This window comes from Chaetodon trifascialis, chromosome 17 (assembly GCF_039877785.1).
Source record: "Chaetodon trifascialis isolate fChaTrf1 chromosome 17, fChaTrf1.hap1, whole genome shotgun sequence".
Lineage (NCBI taxonomy): Eukaryota > Metazoa > Chordata > Actinopteri > Chaetodontiformes > Chaetodontidae > Chaetodon > Chaetodon trifascialis.
In genome coordinates, this window is record NC_092072.1 from 12402777 (window position 1) to 12427846 (window position 25070).

The 25070-nt window shown below is 41.5% G+C and overlaps 2 protein-coding genes and 1 long non-coding RNA gene across 3 annotated transcripts; all 3 read right to left on the minus strand.

Annotated features, from left to right (window-relative positions):
* Positions 1-58: 58 nt before the first annotated feature.
* Positions 59-12225, minus strand: LOC139346018 (uncharacterized). The gene is made up of 12 exons (XM_070984929.1): positions 12116-12225; positions 7209-7255; positions 7048-7125; positions 6711-6853; positions 6497-6619; positions 6352-6409; positions 4305-4646; positions 3530-3666; positions 3311-3427; positions 2894-2951; positions 2308-2373; positions 59-2186 (listed from the first exon to the last, which is right to left on the minus strand). The coding sequence occupies exons 2-12, from the start codon at positions 7231-7233 to the stop codon at positions 1648-1650; spliced, it is 1686 nt and encodes a 561-aa protein (XP_070841030.1). The 5' UTR covers positions 7234-7255; positions 12116-12225; the 3' UTR covers positions 59-1647.
* A 3938-nt stretch (positions 12226-16163) lies between these two features.
* Positions 16164-18766, minus strand: LOC139345411 (uncharacterized). The gene is made up of 8 exons (XM_070983962.1): positions 18425-18766; positions 18269-18343; positions 18034-18167; positions 17797-17928; positions 17600-17657; positions 17433-17507; positions 17236-17325; positions 16164-16892 (listed from the first exon to the last, which is right to left on the minus strand). The coding sequence occupies exons 1-8, from the start codon at positions 18432-18434 to the stop codon at positions 16429-16431; spliced, it is 1038 nt and encodes a 345-aa protein (XP_070840063.1). The 5' UTR covers positions 18435-18766; the 3' UTR covers positions 16164-16428.
* Positions 18767-22949: 4183 nt separating this feature from the next.
* On the minus strand, positions 22950-23679 carry LOC139346311 (uncharacterized). The gene is made up of 3 exons (XR_011603244.1): positions 23383-23679; positions 23171-23292; positions 22950-23075 (listed from the first exon to the last, which is right to left on the minus strand). It is a non-coding gene; the product is annotated as an uncharacterized lncRNA (long non-coding RNA).
* Between the last annotated feature and the right edge of the window lie 1391 nt (positions 23680-25070).

Sequence of the window (25070 nt, forward strand, 5' to 3'; positions counted from 1 at the left end):
AGGGCCCAACTAACAATGATTCAACCACCGAAATGTGAAAAGAAAAAAAACATTAAAAGACTTTTATAAAACTCCTTTAATGTGCACCACAGCATTGGTCATATGCATAGTCACTCCAGCTGCTAACTTTAATATAAAACATACATGAATATGTTACCTATCTTGAATGACAGATACATCACTTGCATCATTTCCCAGGTCTTGTTTATAGCAACACACTGTATCCCCACTGAGTGGTGCTTTCAGTGGGTTCACGTTCATAATTAATGCTGTTAAGTTCACCTCATAATAACGAAGTGGTATTATTTTGTTCATGGTCTTGTTTATGATGGCATCAGTGGAGGATTACAAGATTTGGACACTGACGCTGCTGTAGCACACAGTCATCCCAGTAAGCAGTGGTGGAAAAAGTACTGTGATTCTTAACTTAAGTAAAGTAAAAATAACATTATTACAGTGTAAAAATGCGCTGAATGCCCTGCATTAAAAATTCGGACAGAGCAAAAGTATGTAAACAGGCTACTTTCAGTGTTAAATTATGGAGTTGGAAGATATTAGTTGGAGTACTTCAAATTGTACTTAAGTTACTTAGTTATTTTCCACCAATGTCAGCAAGTGACCTGAATTAAAGGAAACTGACAATGTCATTTTACAGATACCAAAAACCAATACTTAAAAACAAAAGAACATCACACTGTGTAGATTTCTCCAAATGACAAAGAAATCAGTGTTTGATCTCATATCAGTCTATTATACAACATAATGGTGCATGAAATCAGCAAAAGAAGTCAAAATCATGTAAGTAACTGAACAGTGTCTTATTTACCCTCAAAAGTACAGAAAACCTACTCGCAATGAATTCTGAAGTGTCTTCTTTGGACTTATTCAAGCACAGCTACATAATTGTCTAAAAGAAACATAAAATGTCGGTGTTAGTAGTTAACATATTTAGTGAATGTGAAGTGTTTCAAAACTCAGAATTTCTGTTGTTGCTCTGAACCAATGCAAGCTATAAAAACCAAGCCCATTTAAGTTTCATGGTCCAAAATCTCACTAGGAGTTGTTCCTTCTAAACTTAAATTCATCAAACCTGACAAACAACAACTCTGACATTAAGATCAGCGTGGGCTCCATAACACAGAGGGACGAGGAAATAATTAGTCAGGGTTCGTCACAGTCTAGATATTGTAGCTGAGGTTAGACATCATCCCATGGCTCACTTGGATGGCTCGATGAGCCGTAGGCGGCGTCACATAACTCTGTGGAGCTGAGTGGACGTTGGTGAACTCCATGTATGTTTGCCATTGTTTCTGTTCACTCTGATGATGCTGTACTCTAGGCTCTGGTGCAATGTCGCCACTTTGAGTAAGGCACTCTCCGAATTGAGGACACATGTTCATCCAGGCAGCATATAGATGAGGAGCCAAATCGCCATACAAACCATGCTGCCCCATAGTGCCTGTCAGGGGGCTTGCATCATCTTTTGCCATGCACTGATCTTGGGGCTGTTGTCGGCAATCATATTGAGTAGCATCTGAACTCATCTCCTGTCTCTCTTCTCTTGACACATCCACTCCTATGCCAGCTTCACTTGACGTTAAATTGTACCACTGCCCAGTGCAACCCTCCTCACGTCCATAGTAAGAGTTATAGGAAGCACAGTCCTGAGTGTGGGACACCGCAGGTGACATTTTGCCAATCTTGATAAATCATCTTCCTTGATCTTTCTTGAGAACCATGCTGTCTGCTGTAATTCTTTTCCCCATGAAACCTTAGGTCATTTGTCCCAGTTAGGTAATCAGGCTGGTTGAAGTACTCATTGCCGCTGAAATAACCACCCACCTCTTGATAATGACTGACAAAGTTTCTTTGTTGTGCTATGCATTGACCAGCATCTGCCTCTTCAGTGTAGAAGTCCTGCTGAAGTTCTGAGCTTGTGCTCATTGAGGTGTGCTCTGCGTCGTTAGCTGAAAATGATCCAGTGTCAAAGTCCAATGACACAGGGAGGCTGTCCAGACTGAAAGGCGTCCTCTCCAGCAGCACCGAATGCTTGGTAATTGGCAGGTTTACCTTGAACACAGTATTACTCACTTTCCTCTTCTTCCTCTTTGTCTGCATCCCTTTTGGCCATACTACAGCACATTTTCCTGGCATGCTTTGATTTGAAGTCTTGTTCCACTTTGGCCCTTAAAGAAAAAGTGTTAAGTGGATCCAAAAAGCTTGAAAAACAGGTAATTACAAAAATACTTAATTACTGAGAGAAAAAATATGTTTTGGACTCAAGTGAACTGTGCTACAGACACACACCTTTGATAGCCAATTTGCTCTTTTGGGTGCTTGTACACATTGATCCATTACACAGCATCTTTATACCTGGAAAAGAAGAAAATGAAAAATGCATTGAGTGAAAGAATAAGTAAGGAGTAAAAAAAAAACATGTTTGAATGCAGGAAAAGAAACACTTAAAAAGGGCTGATTAATACAGCAATTGATAATAAAAGACACATTTTCCTCAACCCTTTCACATCCCAAAATACTTACTACCTTTACTATAAAAAGTGGTTGGAAAAGTTTCTACTATGCTCCATTTTGGATGCTGTGGTCACCTCGGACTTGTAATGGTTACTGCATACTTTTTTTTTCCAGCAACCTTTCAAGCCTGGAGGGAGTCGTGTTTCAAACCTGAGACCTTGTGGAGCAACATTTTTATGCTCAGTGTCGAGTATTACACTATTCTTCTTCTTCCCTTCATGAAATGATACCTCAGTCATGTGAGGGGAGAGAGTTAATTTAGCATTATACTTACGTCACAAATGGCTCCTCAAAAGTAAAGATTTGGGGCTAAAGAGGTGAATGGTTTCGGGCCAAATGACAAAAAAGTGCATGTACTTACACCAGTGGTAACTTTTGCTGGTCAGCAGGATACAGAGTGATTCTGGTGCGTTTACCACCTGGAAACATTTCGATGGACTGATGAGTACGAGTGAACGCAAGACGGTTTTGGTAACATGAAGAGTCATTTGGGACTCTTCAAGTCCTGAAGAATTCTTATCTTCAGGACATGATTTGACACACTGTCAAACCAAGTCCTGTACAGTTGGCTGGTCTTTCTGACTGTGTGTTAAACTGGTTTAAAACCCGCAGTAAAGAGAAAAGGTTTAACGTCAGTCTTGGACATCACGTGTTTGAGGGTTAGGGTTAGCAGGAATTCCTGTATGAAAGGTGCTACACAAATTAAGTGTTATTATCATTATTATTATTATTATTTTACACCTATCATAAGCCAGAATAATAGAAGTAATCATCATACTTTCATCTCTCCTCTGCCCTCGTCGTGCTCCACTTTCTTGGCCAGTGATTGGAGAAGCTGATAGTTGTCATTAATATCTGCCATCAATACCTCCATCTGCTCCGGACGAGTTTCCATCTACACACAGATGTTTTGGTTAACTCAAAAATGAAGCCCTGCATGTTCTCTACAGCCTTCAGCATGGTAAAGGATTCAATTATAAATCCACAACAAACTGACCAAGTAGTTCACAAGATGGGAGGAGCCAGTTAGGTGATCAATGATGTCCTTTTGGTTGGATCTGACACGGCAGCAGTGACATAAGAAACAGTATGTGTGGCCATCTTCACTTTTACATTCAACCACACAGAAGAGACCTGTTGCAAACACGTATAAGCAGCATTTTTTGAGCAACAGTTTGACTTTAGAAAAGACAACCAGTACCACTCTCACAACTGTACAGTAAATATGTAGCTGGAGCCAGTAGCTGGTTAGCATAGCTTAGCACAAACACTGGAAACTAAGGGAAACATGCTGTATGGTTCTATCCAAAGGAAACTATATCCACCTCCAGGCATCTCTAAAGCATACAAAATAACATGTCTCTTTCTTTAATGCAAAGAAAATTCCAAGTGTACAATATTTGACATTTTACGGGGGTCAAGGGCCACACTAGTACTTGACTGGGAAGTTTCAGATCCCAGTAGGGATATAAGCTAAGCTAAACAAAGACAAGCTAACCAGCTGCAGGCTCAAGCTACATATTTACCAAAGAGACATGAGGTGGTATCAATCTTGTCATACATAAAAAAAAGCACATAAATTTCCCAATTATTTTGTTTTGTTTTTTTCATTTAATTTTAGTATTTTCTAAACATCTTCACCAGTCAAATGAGCAGAAATGTCTTATCCTACAACCTACTGAAAATGTGTGCTTTTCAGTCATGCTGACAAAAGTTTAAGGCATTTTCTGTAGTTCTATGACCTGCTGTTGGTATTCTTTATTTGTGCTTACCAATAAGAGGCGTGGTTCCTGTGTAGCCATCAAGAAAACTGTTGTTCTCTGAAAGGACAGAGAATGGTGACATCCGAGTATTGTCTGACAGCGACAAATATGTGTCATTAAACCAGCCTTCTGACTTGACAGAAGGAGTCACAATTGACTCGATCTGTGATGGGGGCTTGTTTGTCCCTGCTGAGGTCTTCAACGATTCCTTCGATTGTCTCCATTTGTTCTGAGCAGGCAGTACAGTCCTCTGGGATTGGATGGGACAGTGCTCCAGCTGCACTGATATCTTCCCTGAATGGCTCTCAGGTTCACCCTGCCCATCTCTTAAAAGATTTATCAGAGTTACTGCTGAAGTGTGTGAGACAGAAAGAGACCCATATGGAGTTAAAAAAAAACGGACATGTAACATTTGAAATGTGGAATAATGACATAAAAACACCAGAGGCCTGTACCATGAAGCTGGATTACGGCTTAGCGAGATAACTTCAGGCTTAACCCTGGCTTTTCAGTACCATAAAGGTGGCTTACTTTCTATCGGGCTACATTGCCGTGGTAACCTATGCTGAACACCTAACCTGCTCCGGAGCAGGATCAGTTCAGGATAAGAGCTCAGCAGGTATAAAAGCCCCACCTACTGACCAATCAGTTCTCTTGGAGAATGGCCTGTCCGTTTGATGAGAACCCGGTGGATCTTGGTGCACAGCTTGTGCGAAGAGCACTCAGGCGCGAGAGAATATTTAGAGATCGCTGTAATCCGTTCGAATTGTCTGATCAATCACTGTACGAAAGGTACAGGTTTTCAGGAGAGGGGTTACAATACATCTGTCAGCTGCTGGAGCCTTACATCAGTAATGTAACGCACCGCGACCACGCGCTGACAGTCCCGCAGACAGTGTGCATTGCACTGAGGTTTTTTGCCACAGGTAATATATTTCTTAGTGATGTTTGTAATTATTATGATGTCTTTAAATCCCTCGTTGGATGGGTTACAAGCAAGCCACAGATAAAATGCCATTAATCAATTATTTGTTTAAGTAAATCATGGATTGATTCATTCATTCATAAGTACTTTTATGTATTCTGTTGGCGATGCCGAAAACCTCGGGAAAAACACAGTATGTAGAGCTATTCATAAAGTCGCGGGGGCCCTGACTGAGCTTGTCGATGCATTCATGGTGTTTCCCGGCCACCTGCCCACGCAATGCATCAAAGAGGGCTTTTATGACATCGCAGGTAAGCAAGGTTGATGTGTAATTTGCATAATGTAGACTAAGCCCTGGGATGTTTGCCGTTGTATATTGTATTGTATATAGCCTCCAACATGTAGGCCTACATATACATATGCTACATGTATAAGATATAGTAAGCGTACTGACCACTTTGAAGTATATTTTTATACTTATGTTTGATTTGCTCCACTCGGGTTGCATCTGAAATAATAAGGCTACGATCACATGCCATAACGAAAAATTTCATACACACATACATTTATGGAACACACAAATGTTACTGCAGTCAGATATACAAGTGCAGTCATAGTGGGGAAGTAATATTATATGTTGTTATATGGCACTAACTTACGCATTGACACAGTCGGCGATTTTTTGCCAGCAATCCTTGCGCCGTTTGGCAGCTGCAACTGTGTTGCTTTTTGCCTGGATTATTGATTTGTATTCCTCGTATTTATTAATTATTATTGTTTGCTCCTCCGTAGTGAAATATGCGGCTCGGGCTGATTTTTCCATGTTTGCGATTGGTCGCATGCAGCAAACTCTGCCCTTTTTATGTGAGCGCGCTCAGATCTAGATTGGACAAGCCTGAATTGAATTAGTGAGTTGATAGCCGGCTTTATGGTACCGAAAATCCGGAGGGCGGATGTCTCGTTAAGTGAAGCCCGATAAGTAAGAGGAAGCCCGGCTAGGTTAATCCAACTTTATGGTACAGGCCTCAGGGGTGATAGACACAGGAAGTGGGAAGACCAAGAGTGGGTTTGAAGGGGTAGACACAGTAAACTGTGAAAAACACTGTTCTAAACAAGTGAATAGTCACTGACCATCGTTCTCACTGCATGTAGCCATCCTCTGGTAGACAGCATCTTCAACCTCAAACAACTTCATATGAACATGCAAAAAGATATGAGTACTTGTATCCAAAACACTCCACTTCTTGCAAAGACATACGCAGTCCAAATAATATACCTGGACATCTCCTGGTCCCTCTTTTCCCTCAAGCATCGTGGCTAACTCCATCAGTGGCCAGGCCAGCTTCGATAGGTCAGAGTTCTCCTTCCATTCAGGCACTAAGTGGGGGTGCCATGCTTTCTGTCAAGCAAAACTCACCACATGTAAATAAACTACAATCTAAGGCAGCAGACAAACTTACCATCATGGCGACTTCTACAGTACTACTTACAATGTACTTGTATCTGTGGAGACTTCCCATAATGTGGTTCCGTATGTCAGCTTTGCTAAGTCGACACGCACACACCTCACACAGGTACAACGCTTCTCGGCTGTGTGTACCCGTCTTCACACATTCCATAATATTGCCCAGGCCTGAATGTACATAAAATAATTATTTATTTATTATTTATTTCAACACACACACACACACACACACACACACACACACACACACACACACACACACACACACACACACACACACACACACACACACACACACACACACACACACACACACACACACACACACACACACACACAAATAGGGATTTGTTGCTACAGACCAATAATGGGTTGCAGTCTGTTCTTGTTGTTCAGATACACCTTCAGGGAGTCGAAAAGCTGGCTTTTGGCAGAAACTCCTACAGAGAGTGCATCAGACAAACACACTTACAGAAAAATGGTGTAAGTACAGTAGCCCACATGCAGAGAGTGAGAAAAATACCTTTTTGTGCCTCAATCGGCTGCATGCTGCAGTTGTAGGATCACCACCTGCGCACAGTTGAAGTTAACAGTGAGTGTTGAAGAAAATGTGTATGTCTGGCCAAACTTCACTTATGATGAATAAAAGAACTCTCTCAGACCAAGTTGCATATGTGGTGCATTGAAACTGAAGTTCCAAGCCACATGGACCAAAAATCAAAAGTTTCAGCTGTGTTCAATGGTCTGTGTTCTGTCTTATATTCAGTTTGGTACTAGTTTTCAACACCTCTAGGACATCCCCCAGGTGCTTTCCAAAGTCTCCGGTTTCACACACCATTAGGCAATCTTTTGGCAGCTGATCTTTCTTATTTTTTCCCTACTTTCCCAGTCTAAGTCAGCATGAGCCCATCCTTGGGGCATGCCTTTTTTTCCCCCTTTCTCTTTCTCCTTCTTAGTTGTTGCTTATGCCATTAAAAAAAAAAAAAAAAAAAGATAAAGGAATAAAGAATAATATTGTCATTAAGTGCACTTTAGGATTATATCAAGACCATGGTCAGGTTATATTGACAATCAGTTCATTGATAGTTATAGTAAAACACGTAATTAGGAGTTATAAAGGAGTGCATGATTATGAGTCTTTTGCTTGTGACCTTAATGCACTCCTAAGTTTCACACAATGCTCTGTAGGGGAACTACCTTAATTTGATGTTGCATTCGTTGACAAAATGACGGGGCACCACCTTCCTCAGCTAAGAAGGACTGCAGAAATTAACTGCTATTACGATGATAAAATACTAACGAATGAACTAACGGTAAACCAGTCTGATAATCTGAAGTGTAAACTCTGGATGCAGGGATCGTATATATTCAGCTCAAAAGGACACCGTTTAACCAGGACTTAAATCAAAATCTCATTTATTAAGCAGAATTATGGATAATGAATGATATGTCATGAACGGTACGACAGAAGATATGAGGTGATATGACAGAACACAAAAGAAACTTATGGCAACGCGATGGCAAACAAGTTTGGCGATAGTGAGAAGTAGTCGTAAAGGGGATAATAGGGACGCGAAGGTAAAGGGATTAAACGAGCAGTTGAGAGAATTTGGATAAATTAACTCTTATTCAAACCCGCTGAGCATGCCTACTGGTTTGATGGCATCCCGGTGAGTTCTGCTCCGAACTAACTCGAAGATGCCCAGGTGCTCATCCGTGGCTCGATCTGCTCGGTGGTCCGGTGGAAGGCCCAGGCACACCAAGGTGAAGAGCTGATGTTGGACGGTGATGTCTCTCGAACTGGGTTCTACGGTGTTGGTTACAGATAAGGGACGGCTCCGGATGGTTGTTAACCCAGACCAAGGATCAACAGCTGGCTGCAGGGTTTTGGTTCGGTTGAGTCAGTGAAGGATTATTTTAGACGGATAGTAACAAAATTGATAGTCTCTTCGATGGCCGATTGAAAAGGGTCTACAAAATTATTATTATTTGACTAAAATTTACAGACTAAAACAAAAACGTGTGGCTTAGAAAAATGAAGGTTTACGGCAAACTATAGAAACACGTCTTCGGAAAATTAAATCACGCTACTCGGTATGGCTTTTGCGTAGCTCGAAGACTGGAAAAACTTAAAGAGCAAAACGACTGTACAAGACTAAGACAACTAAGAAGTAACAAACAAAACTAAGACATAACGTAACATAACTTAAGACAAGACTGAGTAATGCGCACTGAATTCATGCTGCGGCTGCAGACATTTAAATCTCGCTCCGGGGCGTGTCTAATGGGCAGGCCGTCACACATGTGAGACGGTTTGTGACGCGCAATGTAATCTCGCCTCATGGAGCTGGAATTAATTAATGATTCATACGAGGGGCTCATCTGCTTCTCACTATGGTCAATCACATATGTTTTGAATGGACGATTTTCAATGACATTTCAACATTGTTCACAACATGCATTAGGCAATTCCTATGATTGTATGACAACATTAAAGATAATCATGGTAACAATTTCATCCTAATATATATGATGAATCAAGGTATAACTAACACAAAATAAAGAGAGGCAGACTATATTTCATATATATATCACTATTACGGTTACTTATTAATAAATGCATCACGTCAAGCGTATTGTTATGAACCTCTAGATGGCAGTATGGTTCCATGATAAAAATTCAGACAAACTTTATAAAACAGTTAAAATCACAACTTTGTCATACTTCAGGTTAGAGATACTGGGAAAACACCAATATTATGCATACAATGAGTCCTGTAGGGTGAAAACATCAAAAGTTAAGTTTAACATAGAAGTTTGGTTATCCTGGAGTATTGAGAAAAAGCACACAAGCATATACCACCAGGTGCTTCATGAATGTCCAATTTACAACCCATCAGCATTTGCTGATTTTTGTGGATTCCTCCGAGGCATGTCATTTGTCTCTCCAGACAGTTTTACTGTCTTGAGCCCTTAGGGCTATTGGGGAAGAATTAGCCTTAACATGGGACATCCTGGGTAGGAGATGCCCATGAGGTAAAGGCGTTGACCTTTTGGCTCTCCTCCTTCAACGTGTGAGAAGAGTAGTTCATTGAGCCAGACATCCTGTCTCTCTCCGAAATCACATTTCATTATAAGTAAACCAGATGGTCTATAATTCAATCAGTTGGCTGGTTTACACCTCCGTTGCTCATGAGAAGTCAGAGAGGGTAAGAGAAGGTCAGTTAGAGGCCAGTTCTGCTACAGCTCTGTAAATGTTTCTATTATGTCATACTCTCACATGACATTGATTCATTTTCATCACATATCAGCTAGAAAATTATACTATTCTTATACACCTATAGACAAAATAGAACAGAGTTATTTGTACAAACAAATCTGTTATTAGAGAAGATCTTGGTGCAGCATGTATGATACACTTAAAACTTCCAAGTGATCCACATTGTCTTCAGTTTATACATCCTATAGCTTTGTATAACAGGTCATAGGAGATATCTGAATAGGTCAGATCCAGTGATCCAGATAGGACCAGTTTGTACATGTGTTGCAGGAAACGGAGCACATTTTCAAGTGTAGGGGAATTGGGTTATTAAACCTTTGGGTTTAATGTCTGCACTCGTTAATACAGAAAGGGGCCCCAACCTTCATCAGATTAGAAGGATTTTATTTATTCTTTTTTTTCTTTTTGAATCTTATTTAATAATAATTAATGAATTAATGGTAGATCAGTCTCATCATCTGAAGCGTAAGGTCTCAATACAGTGATCGTCTATTTCCAGCTCAACAGGACACTGACAACAACTTAAGTGAAAAGTAATATTTATTTGGCACAATAATGAGAATGGATATGAATATTGAATGATATGATGAATGATATAGATTATATGATGTAAAACAAACAACTGAATGAAGAAGCTATAGTGGGATAATAAAATGAATGAGTTTGGCAACTGAGAAGTAGTTTTGAAGAGAATGAGGACACGAATGCTTATGAGAATTAAGATCATAGTTTTGTCATTTTAAAAGCTACAAACACGGTAAAAACATTGATACCATACAAATTATGAGTTTAGTGCTGTGGAAACATCCAAAGTTGAATCAAACATGTAGTTTGCATTATCCTGATGTGGTAGAAAAGAAAGCACGCAGACACACAAAACAGTTTGCTCCAGAAATGTCTGATTTACAACATGTCTGTGTTACGTGGCTCTTGAGACCTGTTAATCGTCAATCCTGACGGTTCTAACGCCTTTATCTGGTGTGGAGCTGGAAGAAAGGATTAGCTTCTCTGTGAAAACAGTCTAACTGATAGGTAACCCTTTGTAGTTGAAATATCTTTTCTCCTCAGCTCTCCTGAAGGAATGTGGGGGGTTAGATGAAGGTCTCTTCTCCTACACAAGGTCCTTCTAATCATGTCTACTGGATAGTGGACAGCAGCTAATACACAAAGTTGCATATGAGTGAATGTGATTGTGACCCCTTTGTTTTATCTGGTGACGACACTGTACAAATTGTTCATACAATCATGTGTAATGTACATTTCCTGAATGTTTCTTGATCATAGCATGTAAGTTTGCTTATCCAATTCTTTGACTAATGAAAACTATTACTCTAAATGGTCAAACAAAAAAAAATCAGGGTCCAAATAATACCCTGTAAACAATTTTACTACTACAATGTAATCAGCAGATGGCGCTGTAGTATCGTCTACGGTTCGGAGAGGACACAAGAGTCTCCCCACAATGAGGTTGCCAAAGTGATTTTTAAAGATTTTATAACTAGACTATTACATTAATTAAACCCTGAGACAACGTTTAACAATAAACTGAGGATTTAATTACTGTGGCTCTCTGCCACTGTTTCAGTGTGCCTGCATGCACTGACCATAACTTCATTGGCTTATTGGTAACTCCCAGCCCAGAATCTGGCCTGTTTCTTTAAACACGAGCATTTCATACATACATATATACATGCGCTTATCTATCGTGTGTTTTCCATCTCCCCTCACTCGGTGGGGCCTCTTTCCCAAGTGAAACAATTTTGACTAAAGAGTCAACTTGTGTAACAGAACGACACAAAAAAGCTCGTTTCAAATGTTAATGGAGGAAAACACAGACAGAGAGCATCTAACGTAAGTTGGATGCAGTAGGATTTAACGTTACACACAGCTCGTTCTCTTCCAACCTGTTCAGACCCCGACACGAAATGGGTTCATTAATCCCACCTGCCGTTACACTTCCATTAGCGAAGGGTGCAGAGGAACAATGATATAAACAAGACATTATTAGCTAACAAACGTCAGCCTAAGTGCTTCCCCGTCAAGCTAAAAACAGAAGTGTTCACTTTATCAGTTTTTTAACAGCCAACTAACGGTTGAGTAAAAAAAAAAAAAGTAAAACAAAAGACAAAACCAAAAAACGATTGACTTACTGTTAGAAAGTTATTGTCCGCTTCTTTGTTGTTGTTGTCGCTGTAAACGACCCAACTTTAAAAGTGCTACGCTAAAAATCTTGGACGCTGACACACAAAGCTTTAAAGTTCAGCGTCTTCCCCACTGTCTGCCAGAGAACACTGAAGTAGGCAGGGTCACTACGTCACTGTGTAGCACGTGAACGCACGTTGGTGGCGCACTTGAAATCTCGCGACTCAGGTAGCGTAGCAACGCATGGAAGACTTTTGCCAAAGCATGAGGTCATGATGACCTGAACGTTCACTGGATACTTACTGTCTACACACTTCCAGGGATCATCAGTGCACAGTGCATATCTTGCTATAATTTAAGACGAGGAAAAGCTGCAAATAGCCATGTTTGAGATGCTGAAACCGTTAAAATTTCAGGTCTTATTGCATGAAAAATAACTTTGACAAATAATCAGCTGTCAGAACAGTTGCTAACTGATTTTTGGTAATTGACTGACTACTGAAATACTAGTGTAGAGTAGCATAAAATACTACTACTCAAGTATACTACAGGCTCCTCAAATTTCTACCCAACAGTGTTAGAGTAAATGCACTGTGTTTGATTCTGCTGCTGTCATTATATGATCAATCAGTGTTGGAGAAACATATGACCACAAAGGAATGTTTGAATCTGTCTCATAAGAATAACATCGTAGTTAATCTGAGGGTTTCAGAGACCTTCACACTTGGTATGTTTCATTGTTGTGGATGATAAGATGGGAGGCCAGACTCCCTTGTTGGTACAGAAGGATAAACAATGGCCCCCCTTCCCTGCTTGTTTTTGACCTTCCAGTGGTGTTGTATCTGGGAGGACCTTGGTTGCTCTATAAAGACGTTTGTTCTGCTGAGACGTTTAAATTTTGTCTAGATGACTGTCCTCAGTCTATGAATTGTACAAGTTTCTGTGGCCCTTTCTCCCTAATGTAAGGGAGAGGACAGAAGGTCATTCGATGAGGGGGTTTATGATATAGTATAAACCCTAGGACACAGGATGAAGGGGGCAATTTAGGGTGCAGTTCATTGTGCCTGAGGTATGGTATAGTTTATGGTATAGTTTAAACCCTAAAAAAGGATCAGTGCAATCCTCAAATGGTCATTGCTTTGGGGGAGGCATGATTTACCAACACCAGGTCTATGTGACAACCAGTTTTCCTGTTGTTGCCGGACAGTATAAAGTCAAGACATTGTGGAGATCTGGAGAGAACATGAGTCTTCCCTCCATGCTGCGTGTATTAAAGAGACCTGATTCATCACACAGAGGTTGTAATTCTTCAGAGAATTAGCAACTCTCAGCGATCAACAAGGAGAATTTCCCTTACAATGCTATGCCAAAAACCTCTCTGATCAGATATGTTTCGTATTAAACTTACACATTCAAGCCTTCCTGTGATTACAACTGAGATTAAGGGCCGTAAAGTAATGATGAGGTCATCTATTTCCAAAATTTTCACGTGATAAGCCCTCATCTTTAAAGGTAAGATCTCGACCTCCTCTTGTCAACGTGAACAAAACTGAGTCAATTAATCGTGCTTTAGAGTCACTCTGTTGGTGTGGGAGGAAGAAATCTCAGTTCTGGGTGTGCTCTGAATGTCAAGGCCAACCTTCTTGACAGAAGTATTTGCTTTCATTAAAAGGAGCTTCCTGTCAAGAGAAAGGCTTCTCAGTCAGTTTTTGTCTAATTTTAAACCAGAACAGATACTTTCACATTCCATCCAAATGAGGAACTATGAAGTTACGCATTATTCTCCCATAGAAAAGTGGCAGTCAGAGACTTTGACAGGGATAGAGGTAAAAAGGTACCAGCTACATGCTTTGGGGAACCAGTGCATAGAGTGAAGCATTTATTTTCCACCAGCGCTTAGTCACAGATATGAGGTTTAGGTGTAATCAAGGCCACTGGTTTGCCTAGTTTATCTCCGAAGAACATGCGACAATTCTGCACATCCAATGTGGTGCCCTGCTCTATAACCCAATTCAGCTCAAACTGTTTTTTGATCACATCAAAATCAACATTCCGTCTACTCCAAAAGCCCCAGTGCATTCTGGGACTAATTCTGTGAGCCAAAAGAAAAAGACAATTTCAGAAAACAAATATACATTAATTTTATTAAAATTAACCAAATATGAATACAAAACAATACAAAAGTCACAGTAGATGTTAAAAACTGAAACTAGCTACAGTAGCTTCATATTTTGTTTTTCGAAAAGGCTCAAAATTCAACCTTCATACTTAAAGCAACAAATTCCAAAACTGTTGCTACTCAGACAAAATAAGTCAGCTTTTTTTTAAAAAAGGAAGTTTTAGGATTTGAAACATCTTCCTAACTGTGGCAACTAACAAACAAGAGCCAAACATTCATCATTTTCAAGGTGCAAAAACATTAACACAAATTGAAATTAAGTGGGAAAAATATCAAACATAACAGGAACCCTTTGCTACAAAAAAAAAGCTTGTATGTCTACAAGGTCAGTCACCAAATGCAGGTCTGTGGCACATCCAGTTGTTACATCCCAGTAATGTGATGGGGTAAAGGATAATGTTAATGTGCATGAACTGATCAGAAGCGTTCCCTTATATTCTCACATTAAATCACTTTCATCTCATTTGGCATGGTGAGTGTAGTGGTGCTTAATATCCTGTATACCATCTTACTGATAAAGATGAAATATGAAAGCTATGTCTTAAGTCAACTATGGCTACTAGAAACAAAGACAGAGCACTGTCGACTGGATGTACTGCAGAAATTATTTACCATGCCACTGTAAACTGATCTTGTTATTGACATGGTTTAATTGGTTGCATCATGGGAAACTGGAAGATTGGCTTTGACCATAGTAGGTGCTACAGTAAAAGAGTGTGCAGGTGTCTGGGATGTGATTCCACTGTTGGCTATATTAGGACAGCGAACGACTGCAGGGCTGAGGTAAACTCAGGAGTGTTCTGTGTTATTATTTCAAGTGATTCTGTTGGTTCTATAGTCGTTCAGGTCAAACAATTACTGATGAGATCGTCTATTTCCAAAATTTTCACCTGATAAGCCCTCATCTTCATAGATAAGAACTCAACCTCCAACGTGAACAAAACTGAGTCAATTAATCGTGCTTTAGAGTCACTCTGTTGGTGTGGGAGGAAGAAGTCTCAGTTCTGGGTGTGCTCTGAATGTCAAGGCCAACCTTCTTGACAGAAGTATTTGCTTTTATTAAAAGGAGCTTCCTGTCAAGAGAAAGGCTTCTCAGTCAGTTTTTATCTGATCTAATCTATTAACCACAACAGATACTTTCACATTCCAGCCAAATGAGGAACTATGAAGTTACACATTATTCTGCCATAGGAAAGTGGCAGTCAGAGACTTTGACGAGGTCAATAAACAATTGAGAACTGTTTGTTGAAGTGGTCAATGGAACGGCGTAGCCATTGGTCCTGTTGTCACCTATAGCAGCACTTGACCATGTGGAGTATTGCTGCTGCTGTGTTATTAACTGCTGCTGCATTTCCAGGCGCACCCGTGCTGAGGGCGTTGGAGTTGCTAAGCTGTGCCCAGAACAGTTCGCTTCCTGCAAACCGCTTTGGGCAGAAATCTGGCTTGGAGAGGAGAGCCTCGTAGTGTACCCTTCGTGTTGGTGTAAACATCCAGTGTATACAAGAGGATTGTCTGGTGCTGTGTAACTGGTAACAGCACTGGAAGGACAATAATCTGTTCGAACTGTGAAGAAACTGCAAGCGACCTGATTGCTTGTGTTCATCTTAGTGCGGTTCTGTAGATTATAGCCACCCAAAAACTGCTGGTTAGTGGGGTTTGGCCTGGTAGTTACAATGGTGCTAATGGGAATGTGAAAACCCCCAGTGCTGTCAGCCTCTGTGTGACCCTGTGGCTTTGGTATCTGACCTGGGTAATGGTTCACAGCTACACATTGGAAGGGACGAGGCTTGAACTGGCGCTCAGTTCCAAACATGTGCTTTGGGTCACCGGGGTCAGCAGCTGCCATTGTAGATCCAGTCTGTGCATACACTGGACAGCAGCCTCTTTCCACACCATATTCAGATGGATTGTCAGCACAGGTGGTGTTAGCATTATACAGTGCTGGTATGTTGGCTGATGTTTTTACCTCAGCCCTCTTCTCTCTCAGAATAGCTATTAAGCCTGTTAAACCTGCGTGCGGTCCATAATCAACTTCTTTTGTTTGACAGATCCTGGTCCCGCGCCTTTGTCCTGAGGAGACAGGAGGTTGGCGGCTGCAGCACGGCAAACAGGAGTGGACTCAGAGGCTGATTCAGTGCTGCACTAACTGATAGGTTGCAGTGAACCACATGTGCGTTTGGCTGGCAAAGGATCCTCGAGCTGGCCGTTATTGGTGGCAGGTCTGACCAGTGCTTCAAGAGATGTGACAGCTGGCCTTTTCCTGATTGGAAGGCATTTATCTTTGGGAGAAACAGACAGGGTTTGACTGTCTTTAAGACTAACAGTTGAGGAAGATGGGGATTCGGAGTGCAACTTGACGACACAGCTCTGACTGTCTGGTGGTCTGAGTTCTGGTTGCATAGAAAGGCTCCTGCAGCTCTCTTGTGGTTTCTGTGTCATGTCATTACATGTGTCAGCACCAAGAAATGGAAAGACAACAGAGTTAGCCTTTGAGGAGACACTGGTCACATCCAGAGGACTCAGGACTCTTCCTTGTTTGACCTCAAACAAATCTCCAGTCATCGTAGTCTCTTCAAAATGATGTTCACCTGTTTTTTGTACTGCTTCTATTAGACACAGCGGGGAGGGAAGGAGAGAGCACAAGAAGGAAAGCTTAAATTTATTACAGCTTAGAGAGAGGAAGTGATGAGCCACAATTTGGTAATGATTTCCAGTGGTGTCAGATGTACAAAGTGAAGCCGTCATTTTAGTTTCAAATGGTTTTGAATTGTAGTTGAGGGTCTTGGAGCCCAAGACAATTCTACAGAAGTGAATTTTTTTCACTGGTTGGAATTCTGGGCCACTTTTTCTGAATTAGGATTAATAATAACATTCAAGCAAGTACATCAATTTAGTGTACCTCAACCTGAGGAAAAAATGTAATTATTGTAAATATGCTAAACGTCATACCATCATCACCTCCCTGGTCTGTCTCACGTGCTTGTGTTGACTGCTTCGCTGTGGGAAGAGATTGCTCTCGACTCTGCTCAGGCTGCTGGTCTGTGCAACACAAAGCAAAAACCCATCCCTCATACCCATATTCTGCATGTATGAGTCACTTTACTTAAGCTGTGTATAAAAATGAGCCTGTGACTGGGCTGACTCACCCTTTTGTTGTAGAGCACTGATGGGTAGACGGCTCAGTTTCGGCTCTCTTTTGATGTTCTGCACCAATTTTAAAGCTGAAAGCAAACAGCACAGTTGAGACTACATAATTACTGTATGCTCCCATTGACCATAACTTCTGTAGATCATTGTATAAGCTTACTGCTACCTTCACTGAATGGAGCTGTCTGAATATGTTTAAACAAGTCCTCTCTCAGCAGTATAACCTTTGAGAAAGAACACACACAACAGCATAATGTATTTCCACTTTGTACAATAACTTGTTTTTTGAGAAAATAATGCCATGTATGTCAAGTATGTTAAATACCCAAGGACATGAGATAACGTGCATGATACATAGGTTACCTGTGCATCTATCTTTTTGTAACGCTCCTGCTGTGACATCATCCCAGCGACGTCCTTTAAGATATCCAGTTTCATATCTGGGAGCAGGTCCTCCAGCCAGAACAATTTGTACCACTCAGGGCGCTGCATCCGCTGAAAGACATGCATATCATATCATAAAAAAAAACACGTGGGAGCAAATATTTAACTTCTTTTGTTGTTTAGAGGTTTAAAATCCATTATTGAGGCACCTCTCACCAAGTAGTTGAGCTGGTGCGTAACGCTGGCCACGTGTTGACAGACATTATCGGGGTGGAGCGTCTCCTCGCAGCTCTCACACAAGAAGAACGTGCTCTGTTTCTGCGCTCTACACTCCCACACCGAGCCCAGACCTGATGAGGATGCACCATCTTTAACATACTGTGTGCTTTTGTGAAACGGAATGAAATGCCAGAATGGAAACGGTTTGCTGTGTGAGGATGGACACACCCACCTATAACTTGTTCACTGCCAAGTCCCCTCACAGTCAAGTAAGTGTACAAATGACTGTGACCCTGAGTTCTTCTCCCTATGACGACCATAAAAAAAAATCAAATCAGTGCATTCAATGGCAATAACCACCACGGACTCATAAATGCTTAACACGTACCTACTGACATCCTTGAAAGTGCCTGTGATGCGCTGTGCTGCCCAGGTCCTGCACTGAATCCTGAAACATGACCTGCTTTCTGGCTGGATCTTGACTGGGCCTGCTCTGGCTTCACTGAAGCAGCAGAAGGGAGGGGGTCTGGCTGGAAGAAATCTACAGGTGATGTTTTCTGAGTGCATTCCAGCACCTTCTGCGTGTCCTGTAACTCTGGGTCACTTCTCTCCTCCTGCTGTCTTGTCTCAGCAGTCTCTTGGCATTCGCCTGGAATTTGGGCAAATCTGCCTTCAGATTCTGAAGCACTGGAAAGAGGATCTACACGAGCCTCAGGTATCTCCACTGTGACTGCTGGGAGGTAGGGATGAGAGAGGTAGCGGACTTGTGTAAATAGGTGATGATGCAGGAGGAGGAGACAAAAGAAAGACACAGCCAGAGCTATCATTTGAGTAGCGGCTAAAATAGCATGTGTTACAAGCACAACAGCTGAAAGGGAAAGAACAAGGAATCTGAACTGCAGACGTCAACGGTCGACTGGGACTCCACATCAGACTCAAATGTCTCCACTTTAACACCGACTAAACATTACAAAGACTATCTAGTATTAGCAGTTATGTTGATATGTTTTTCGGTTGGTGAATGTGTAATGACACACAGACATGCCTGCTGTGTCCTGAAGGGTAGAAGTAGCCATGGGCTCTGGTTCATTTTCAATTAAGGTCGGACACGACTGAAGCTGGTCTGAAATCAGTCCATAAGCGTCTGGCTCTGGGCTCTTCAAGCTCTTGGCTCTGTCCGACTTACCCGCAGCAGGATTTCCTTCCTCTTTTGAGATGGATTTAGTTTCTGCATGATGGACAGCAATATATTAAAAAGCATGAATTTTCAGAATGCATATCTAAAGTTCAAATGTATTTGCACCTGTAGGGAAAATGCAGGTACATTTCAAAGTTGGTGCTTAGAACAGACAAATGAATTTACCATCAACTGGGCTCGAAGCTTCACATGGACTAGCGAAGGCAGCTTGCAGTCTCAAAACTGCAGTGTCGGATGTGGAAGAGGAAACCTGCGAGTCTTCCTTATTCATCATTGCTTTCAGTCTTTCTAGAGCTGGAAAAGAAGAGGGAAAAAAATCTCCATTTGTGAGCAATTTTCCTGCAAAGTTGATCATTTATCATTCCATGTTTCATTTAATACAATATTATAAATGGTAGGCTTATAAAAAGTGAACTGTGACTGTCTATTTCCCCATTAACAGTTCATAACTAAGTGAGTGTCGACTTGAAATAAATATATCAAACCTTACAAAAACAAAATAACTTGTAGCAGAACTGGCCTCTAACTGACCTTCTCTTACCCTCTCTGACTTCTCATGAGAAACGGAGTTGTAAACCAGTCTAACTGATTGAACTATAGACCATCTAGAGTGCTCATAATGAAATGTGATTTCAAAGAGAGACAGGACGTCCCACTCAATACTGACTACTCCCCCAATAGCCCTAAGGACTCAACACAGTAAAGCCGGCTGGGAAGAACAAAGGCCAGGTTTCAACTGAATCCACAAACCGAGTCTGCTGATGGGTTGCAAAGTAGCCAACCTTGAAATGAACTGTTTGTAAGCCGGAGGACTTTGTTTCTTGGTATACCTGACAATTGCATCTCTGTGAACAATATTGAAATGTCATTGAAAATTTGTCATTGAAATTATATGTGATTGACCATAGTGAGAAGCAGAGGAGCCCCTCGTATGAATCACTGATCAATTCCAGCTCCTTGAGGCGATTGCGTCACAAACCGTCTCACATGTTCGATGGCCTGCCCATTAGACACGCCCCTGGAGCGAGGTTTAAATGTCTGAACCCGCAGCATGAATTCAGTAGTGTGTGCGCGTTACTCAGTCTTGTCTTAAGTTATGTGACGTTATGTTTAGTTTTGCTTTTAGTTCTTTGTCTTAAGTTTTGCACGGTCGTTTTGCTCTTTAAGTTTTCCCGTCTTCGAGCTACGCAAAAGCCATACCAAGTAGCGTGATTTATTTTTCAGAAGACGTGTTTCTATAGTTTTGTCGTAAACTTTCATTTTTCTAAGCCACACGTTTTGTCTTTAGTAAATTCTCGTCAAGTAATAATAATTTTGGAGACACTTTTCAACCGGCCATCGAGGAGGTTATCAATCTTATTATTGTTAAATCTAAAGTCTTGCTTCGCGGTTACCAACCATCGCGTTGCCATAAGTTTCTTTTGTGTTCTGTCATATCACCTCATATCTTCTGTCGTACTATTCATGATATATCATTCATTATCCATAATTCTGCTTAATAAATGATATTTTGATATAAGTCCTGGTTAGACAATGTCCTTTTGAACTGAACATATACGATCCCTGTATCCAGAGTTTACACTTCAGATTATCAGACTGGTTTACCGTTAGTTCATTCGTTAGTATTTTATCAGCGTAATAGCAGTTAATTTCTGCAGTCCTTCTTAGCTGAGGAAGGTGGTGCCCCGTCATTTCATCAACGACTGCAACATCAAATTAAGGTAGTTCCCCTACCTCCACTACAAACTTGATAAAATATGTCAAGGTAAACTGCTGTCAAATACTCATGATTTCCAAATAAGGACGAGCAGAAAAGGTCAGAACTTTCAGACGACGGGACGCTGAGAACATTAAGTATTTCAGAATGCTTAGAAACATGTTAATGGTATTAATGCCACTGGATGATTTGTGATTTTCTTCAATGCTTAAATTTTACATTCAAACTATTTCTCAACATCATCTCTTTATGACTTCTAAAAATGTCATTCCACTTTCAGTATATTTCGTAGTTAAAGCGCAGCTTATCGCTATTTCTTTTTTTTTTTATAAAATATTTCGATTCTGTCATGCGAGTATCACTTTCTTTCCTAAAAGGCTGATTTGCCTCTGGCCCCACTGCTGAACAGCTCAACAGACAGCAGAGGGGCTGGTCCTGCTCAGCTTGGTCAGTCATGTAGAAAGACATTTATGATGGGTTATTAGCACATTGTAGTATAATTTTGCTTTTATACAGTTGGGACTGTACTTATCCACGCCTATTGTCCACCCTCTAAACATTGTATAAGTCTTAACTTATTACACCATTAGGTAATTTCCCAACATATTAGCAGATGACTTTTCCTGTGTCTTATTACATTTCCCGTTCCAGATGTTCCCTAATTACTAGGACATCCCTGAGGTATGTCCTCTTTTTATTTAATAATTTCCTTTAGACAGATTACACCAGTATTTTCCTTCCCTGTTTTCCAGTTTTGCCTGTTATTTCTAGCTCCAGACACCGTTATTTCTTGGCTGTTGCTTATATTTTCTTTAAAAATAATAGTTTTATGCAAGTGCACTTAGGGTTTCATTTAAGGTCACAGTGAGGTTACATGGACAAAGTCCATAACAGCCATTTCAACCTCATTAAAGATGCAGTCGGTAAGATCGAGAAGAGAGCAGACAGCCTGAAAATTTGAACCAACACAGGTTCCACATCACTCCCCCTCCCTCTCTGCTGCACTCATGCCCTGCCTCCAAGCCCCTCCTCCCTGCGGCATCTGCCATCACAACCAGTAACGTTAGCCTAAGCATCGGAAACAAGCTAGCTCCATCACAGTCGCTAACATACTGTACACGCTGCGGAGTGTTCTGTAACAATCACCGTATTAGCTTTATGGTTATTTGCTGTGTTAGCCGTATATGCTGCAGTGGTGGTACAGGCAGTTTCTCCTGTGCAGGTGACTGTTGCTCCGCCATAGCTTTCGCTAGCCTCCTGACGCCGCTCATAGAGCGGTTTGACTGAGTGGCAGCCGGCAGCATGAGCAGAGGGAGGGGGCAGTTCGCCACGTGTGTGAGTAGTGATTGACAGATATTAGACACTCCCGCAGACGCTCCTCTGGATCTGATTGGTTGTTTTGTGTCGGGCGCGGACTCTTGGACTCTTGCAAGTCGCAGTAAGAGCAGTAGGTGGGACCAATGCAGCCGTGTTTTTTCACAGATTGCATGTTTGATGTACTGCTGTCTGGGCATAGGGAAAATTACTTGTATACAAGTTACCTACTGCAGCTTCAACTCATTTCCTTCTACGTCATACTGATGTACTTCCTTAATCTAATAAACAACACACGATTATCATAAAGCATTGCCACATGACATTTCTTCAGCACATCACATACAACATCCTTACCTTTGTTCGCTGGAAGAGCAGCCAGCCTTTGGTACTCGTCACTGTTCAGTCTCTTTCTCTATGAGAAAGACATACAATGGTAATTGAATACCATACAGGCTACTCAGTGAGACACATTTAGAAGATGATGACTCTCACTTGCACAGAATCAAGGTAGAATAAATGTCTGAAATACTGTCATCTGGTATTTGACATGTCAGCTTCCACATGTTGAATAATCCCCTGTCTTACTTGAGTGAATTTTTGTACCTTGTGTATAACCATTAAAGCAGATTAACAATCACACACAGACTGTCAATTCTGGCTCATTTTGAATGTGAGGAGGCTCGAGCAGGTCACCTGGGTTAACTGTGATACGACATCTTTCTCAACAGCAGCCAGTTGGCCCACTGTCTTCTTCAATTTGCTCTTCATCTCAGATGGCTTGGCAGTCCACTCAGGGAACCTCATTTTCTAGTCAGAACATTAAAAGCATGCAGTAAGCATATGTCACACAGCCTTGCTTTACAAGCTTCCTGCGTATTCTACAAGACTTCTCACATACGCACCACATATCTGTACTGGTGTCTGAAATCGGAAACGTGACTGGACCGTTTCAATCTGACTGAACATAGCTGACAGTAGACTTGCTTCTTTTTCCCACAAAACACCACGATCAGCTGGTTTAAGCCTGAAACGACAATGCAGACCTCTGACTTGTATCAAAAAGAGACCGATTCATAGAAGCTTGCTGAGTGATTGTTCCAGTACAAACACTTACCAACTTGAGGAGGCCTTTCACTTGGCATTGTCTTACTTCTGGAGGTACGTGACGACTCGGTGGGTAGACTGTTTTCAGACTTGAGCGCAGTCAGGTGGGAAGCTGCAGGTGCATTACTTTTCTCAACATTTGCTGCAACATTGGCATTTGGCCCCACCAATTTCTTTTTAAGTACAGACTCAGCATTAACAGCTGTCACCATAGCCTTAGATGCATGTGTAGTTTGGGGTGCAGTTTCATAATTTTTGGAGGTTGTGCTGGAACGGCCACTAGTTGCAGTCTGTCTGGTAGTGGTTGAAGTGGCACTGGAGGTAGTAACTACAGATCTGCAGGCAGTAGAGATGGGTGCTGGTGATTTGTTGACATTTGAATTAGACCTGGAAGACTTGGCTAGACATTTGGAGATGACCTTCATGGACACGGTGGAGGTGGTTACAGCAGAATCTGAAGCAATTTTCAGTGGTGCTACAGTTGTGTTTGGGATGATTTCAGCTTTCATTTCATTTCCTGTAGAATCAGGCTGCAAACAGGTTGTGTGTGTCCCGCTTGCGGACACATGTAGACTCGATGCGTCTTCACTGCTTCTAGAAACAGTCATGTGGGTGCTAGAGTTGGTTTCAGTTATCACAGACGCGGCGGCAGTTACTGAAGATGGCTGTGCCTCAGAGTCATCAACCACTTCCATATCCACCACCTTTGAAATGAAATACGTATATTAATAGACTGCTCATTTTTCAAAGAGCTGCACAACAAAACCATCACTATCCATCAATTGTGTTATGTTACTTAAGTGAGACTTGTTTTTCATGACGTACCATGAGTTGGTTCTCAGGTGACTTAGTATCTCTACTCCCAATTTCATATTTTATCTCTCATAATTGCAGTTAAATGAGGTAATGCAGTAATTTTAATACAATCCCAGCAAGTCAAATTACTATCCAATAACACACGAAAGATATCAATAAATTCCAAAACAGATGTCTTCTTGAGCAAATGGTCACAGGTGAAGAGAAAGAAAGCAAGAACCAAGCCCTTCTGACCCCCGACCCATATGGCGCATTTCCATTACACAGTTCCAGCTCTACTCGACTCGGTTCTACTCTACTCTACTTGGTTTGGTTGAGTTTCCATTACAATTTAGTACTTCATAGTACCTCCTCAACGTAGGCGGGGTCGTCATACCACGGCTGCGCGAAACTGCCATGACGTCAATTTGTACGCGACGCAAACAGAGCTGACAAACAATGGAGGACATCTAGGCGATGTTGTATTTGCAGAAAAGTCTGGACCTCGTCGACGGACCACGGTGATATTTTACGAGCAGCCATTTCCCTCGAGTGAGAATAAAGAATAAAGTCAGCGGTTGCTGTTGCCCGGCGTCACAATGGAGGGGACGGGATTGTTTTTCCGGCGTTGGACATTGCAGACCAGTGACGACACTCTCTGGCCAATCAGTGGCCGACAGGCTGTTGACGTCACACATATAGTATCGCTTCTACTCGCTTGGAACCTCGCCAGCACAGGTACTAAAAATAGTATCGGGTACCAGGTACTATCCCTAATGGAAACACAAAACAACCGGGTAGAGTCGAGTTGAGTCGAGTCGAGTCGAGTCGAGTCGAGTCGAGTCGAGCCGTGCTAGTGGAAATGTGGCAATAGTCAACATGTGAGATATAACATGCTAGAAA

Coding starts and splice junctions, on each gene's coding strand:
- LOC139346018 (XM_070984929.1), bottom strand. CDS start 7,233: ATGCAGCCGATTGAGGCACAAAAAG. Junction 4,647..6,351: donor TACATGCAGTGAGAACGATG/GTCAGTGACTAT, acceptor CACACACTTCAG/CAGTAACTCTGATAAATCTT. Junction 2,952..3,310: donor AGGGCAGAGGAGAGATGAAA/GTATGATGATTA, acceptor AAATGTTTCCAG/GTGGTAAACGCACCAGAATC.
- LOC139345411 (XM_070983962.1), bottom strand. Junction 17,658..17,796: donor ACAAAAAGATAGATGCACAG/GTAACCTATGTA, acceptor TCTTTCTCAAAG/GTTATACTGCTGAGAGAGGA. Junction 17,508..17,599: donor GACAGCTCCATTCAGTGAAG/GTAGCAGTAAGC, acceptor GTTTGCTTTCAG/CTTTAAAATTGGTGCAGAAC.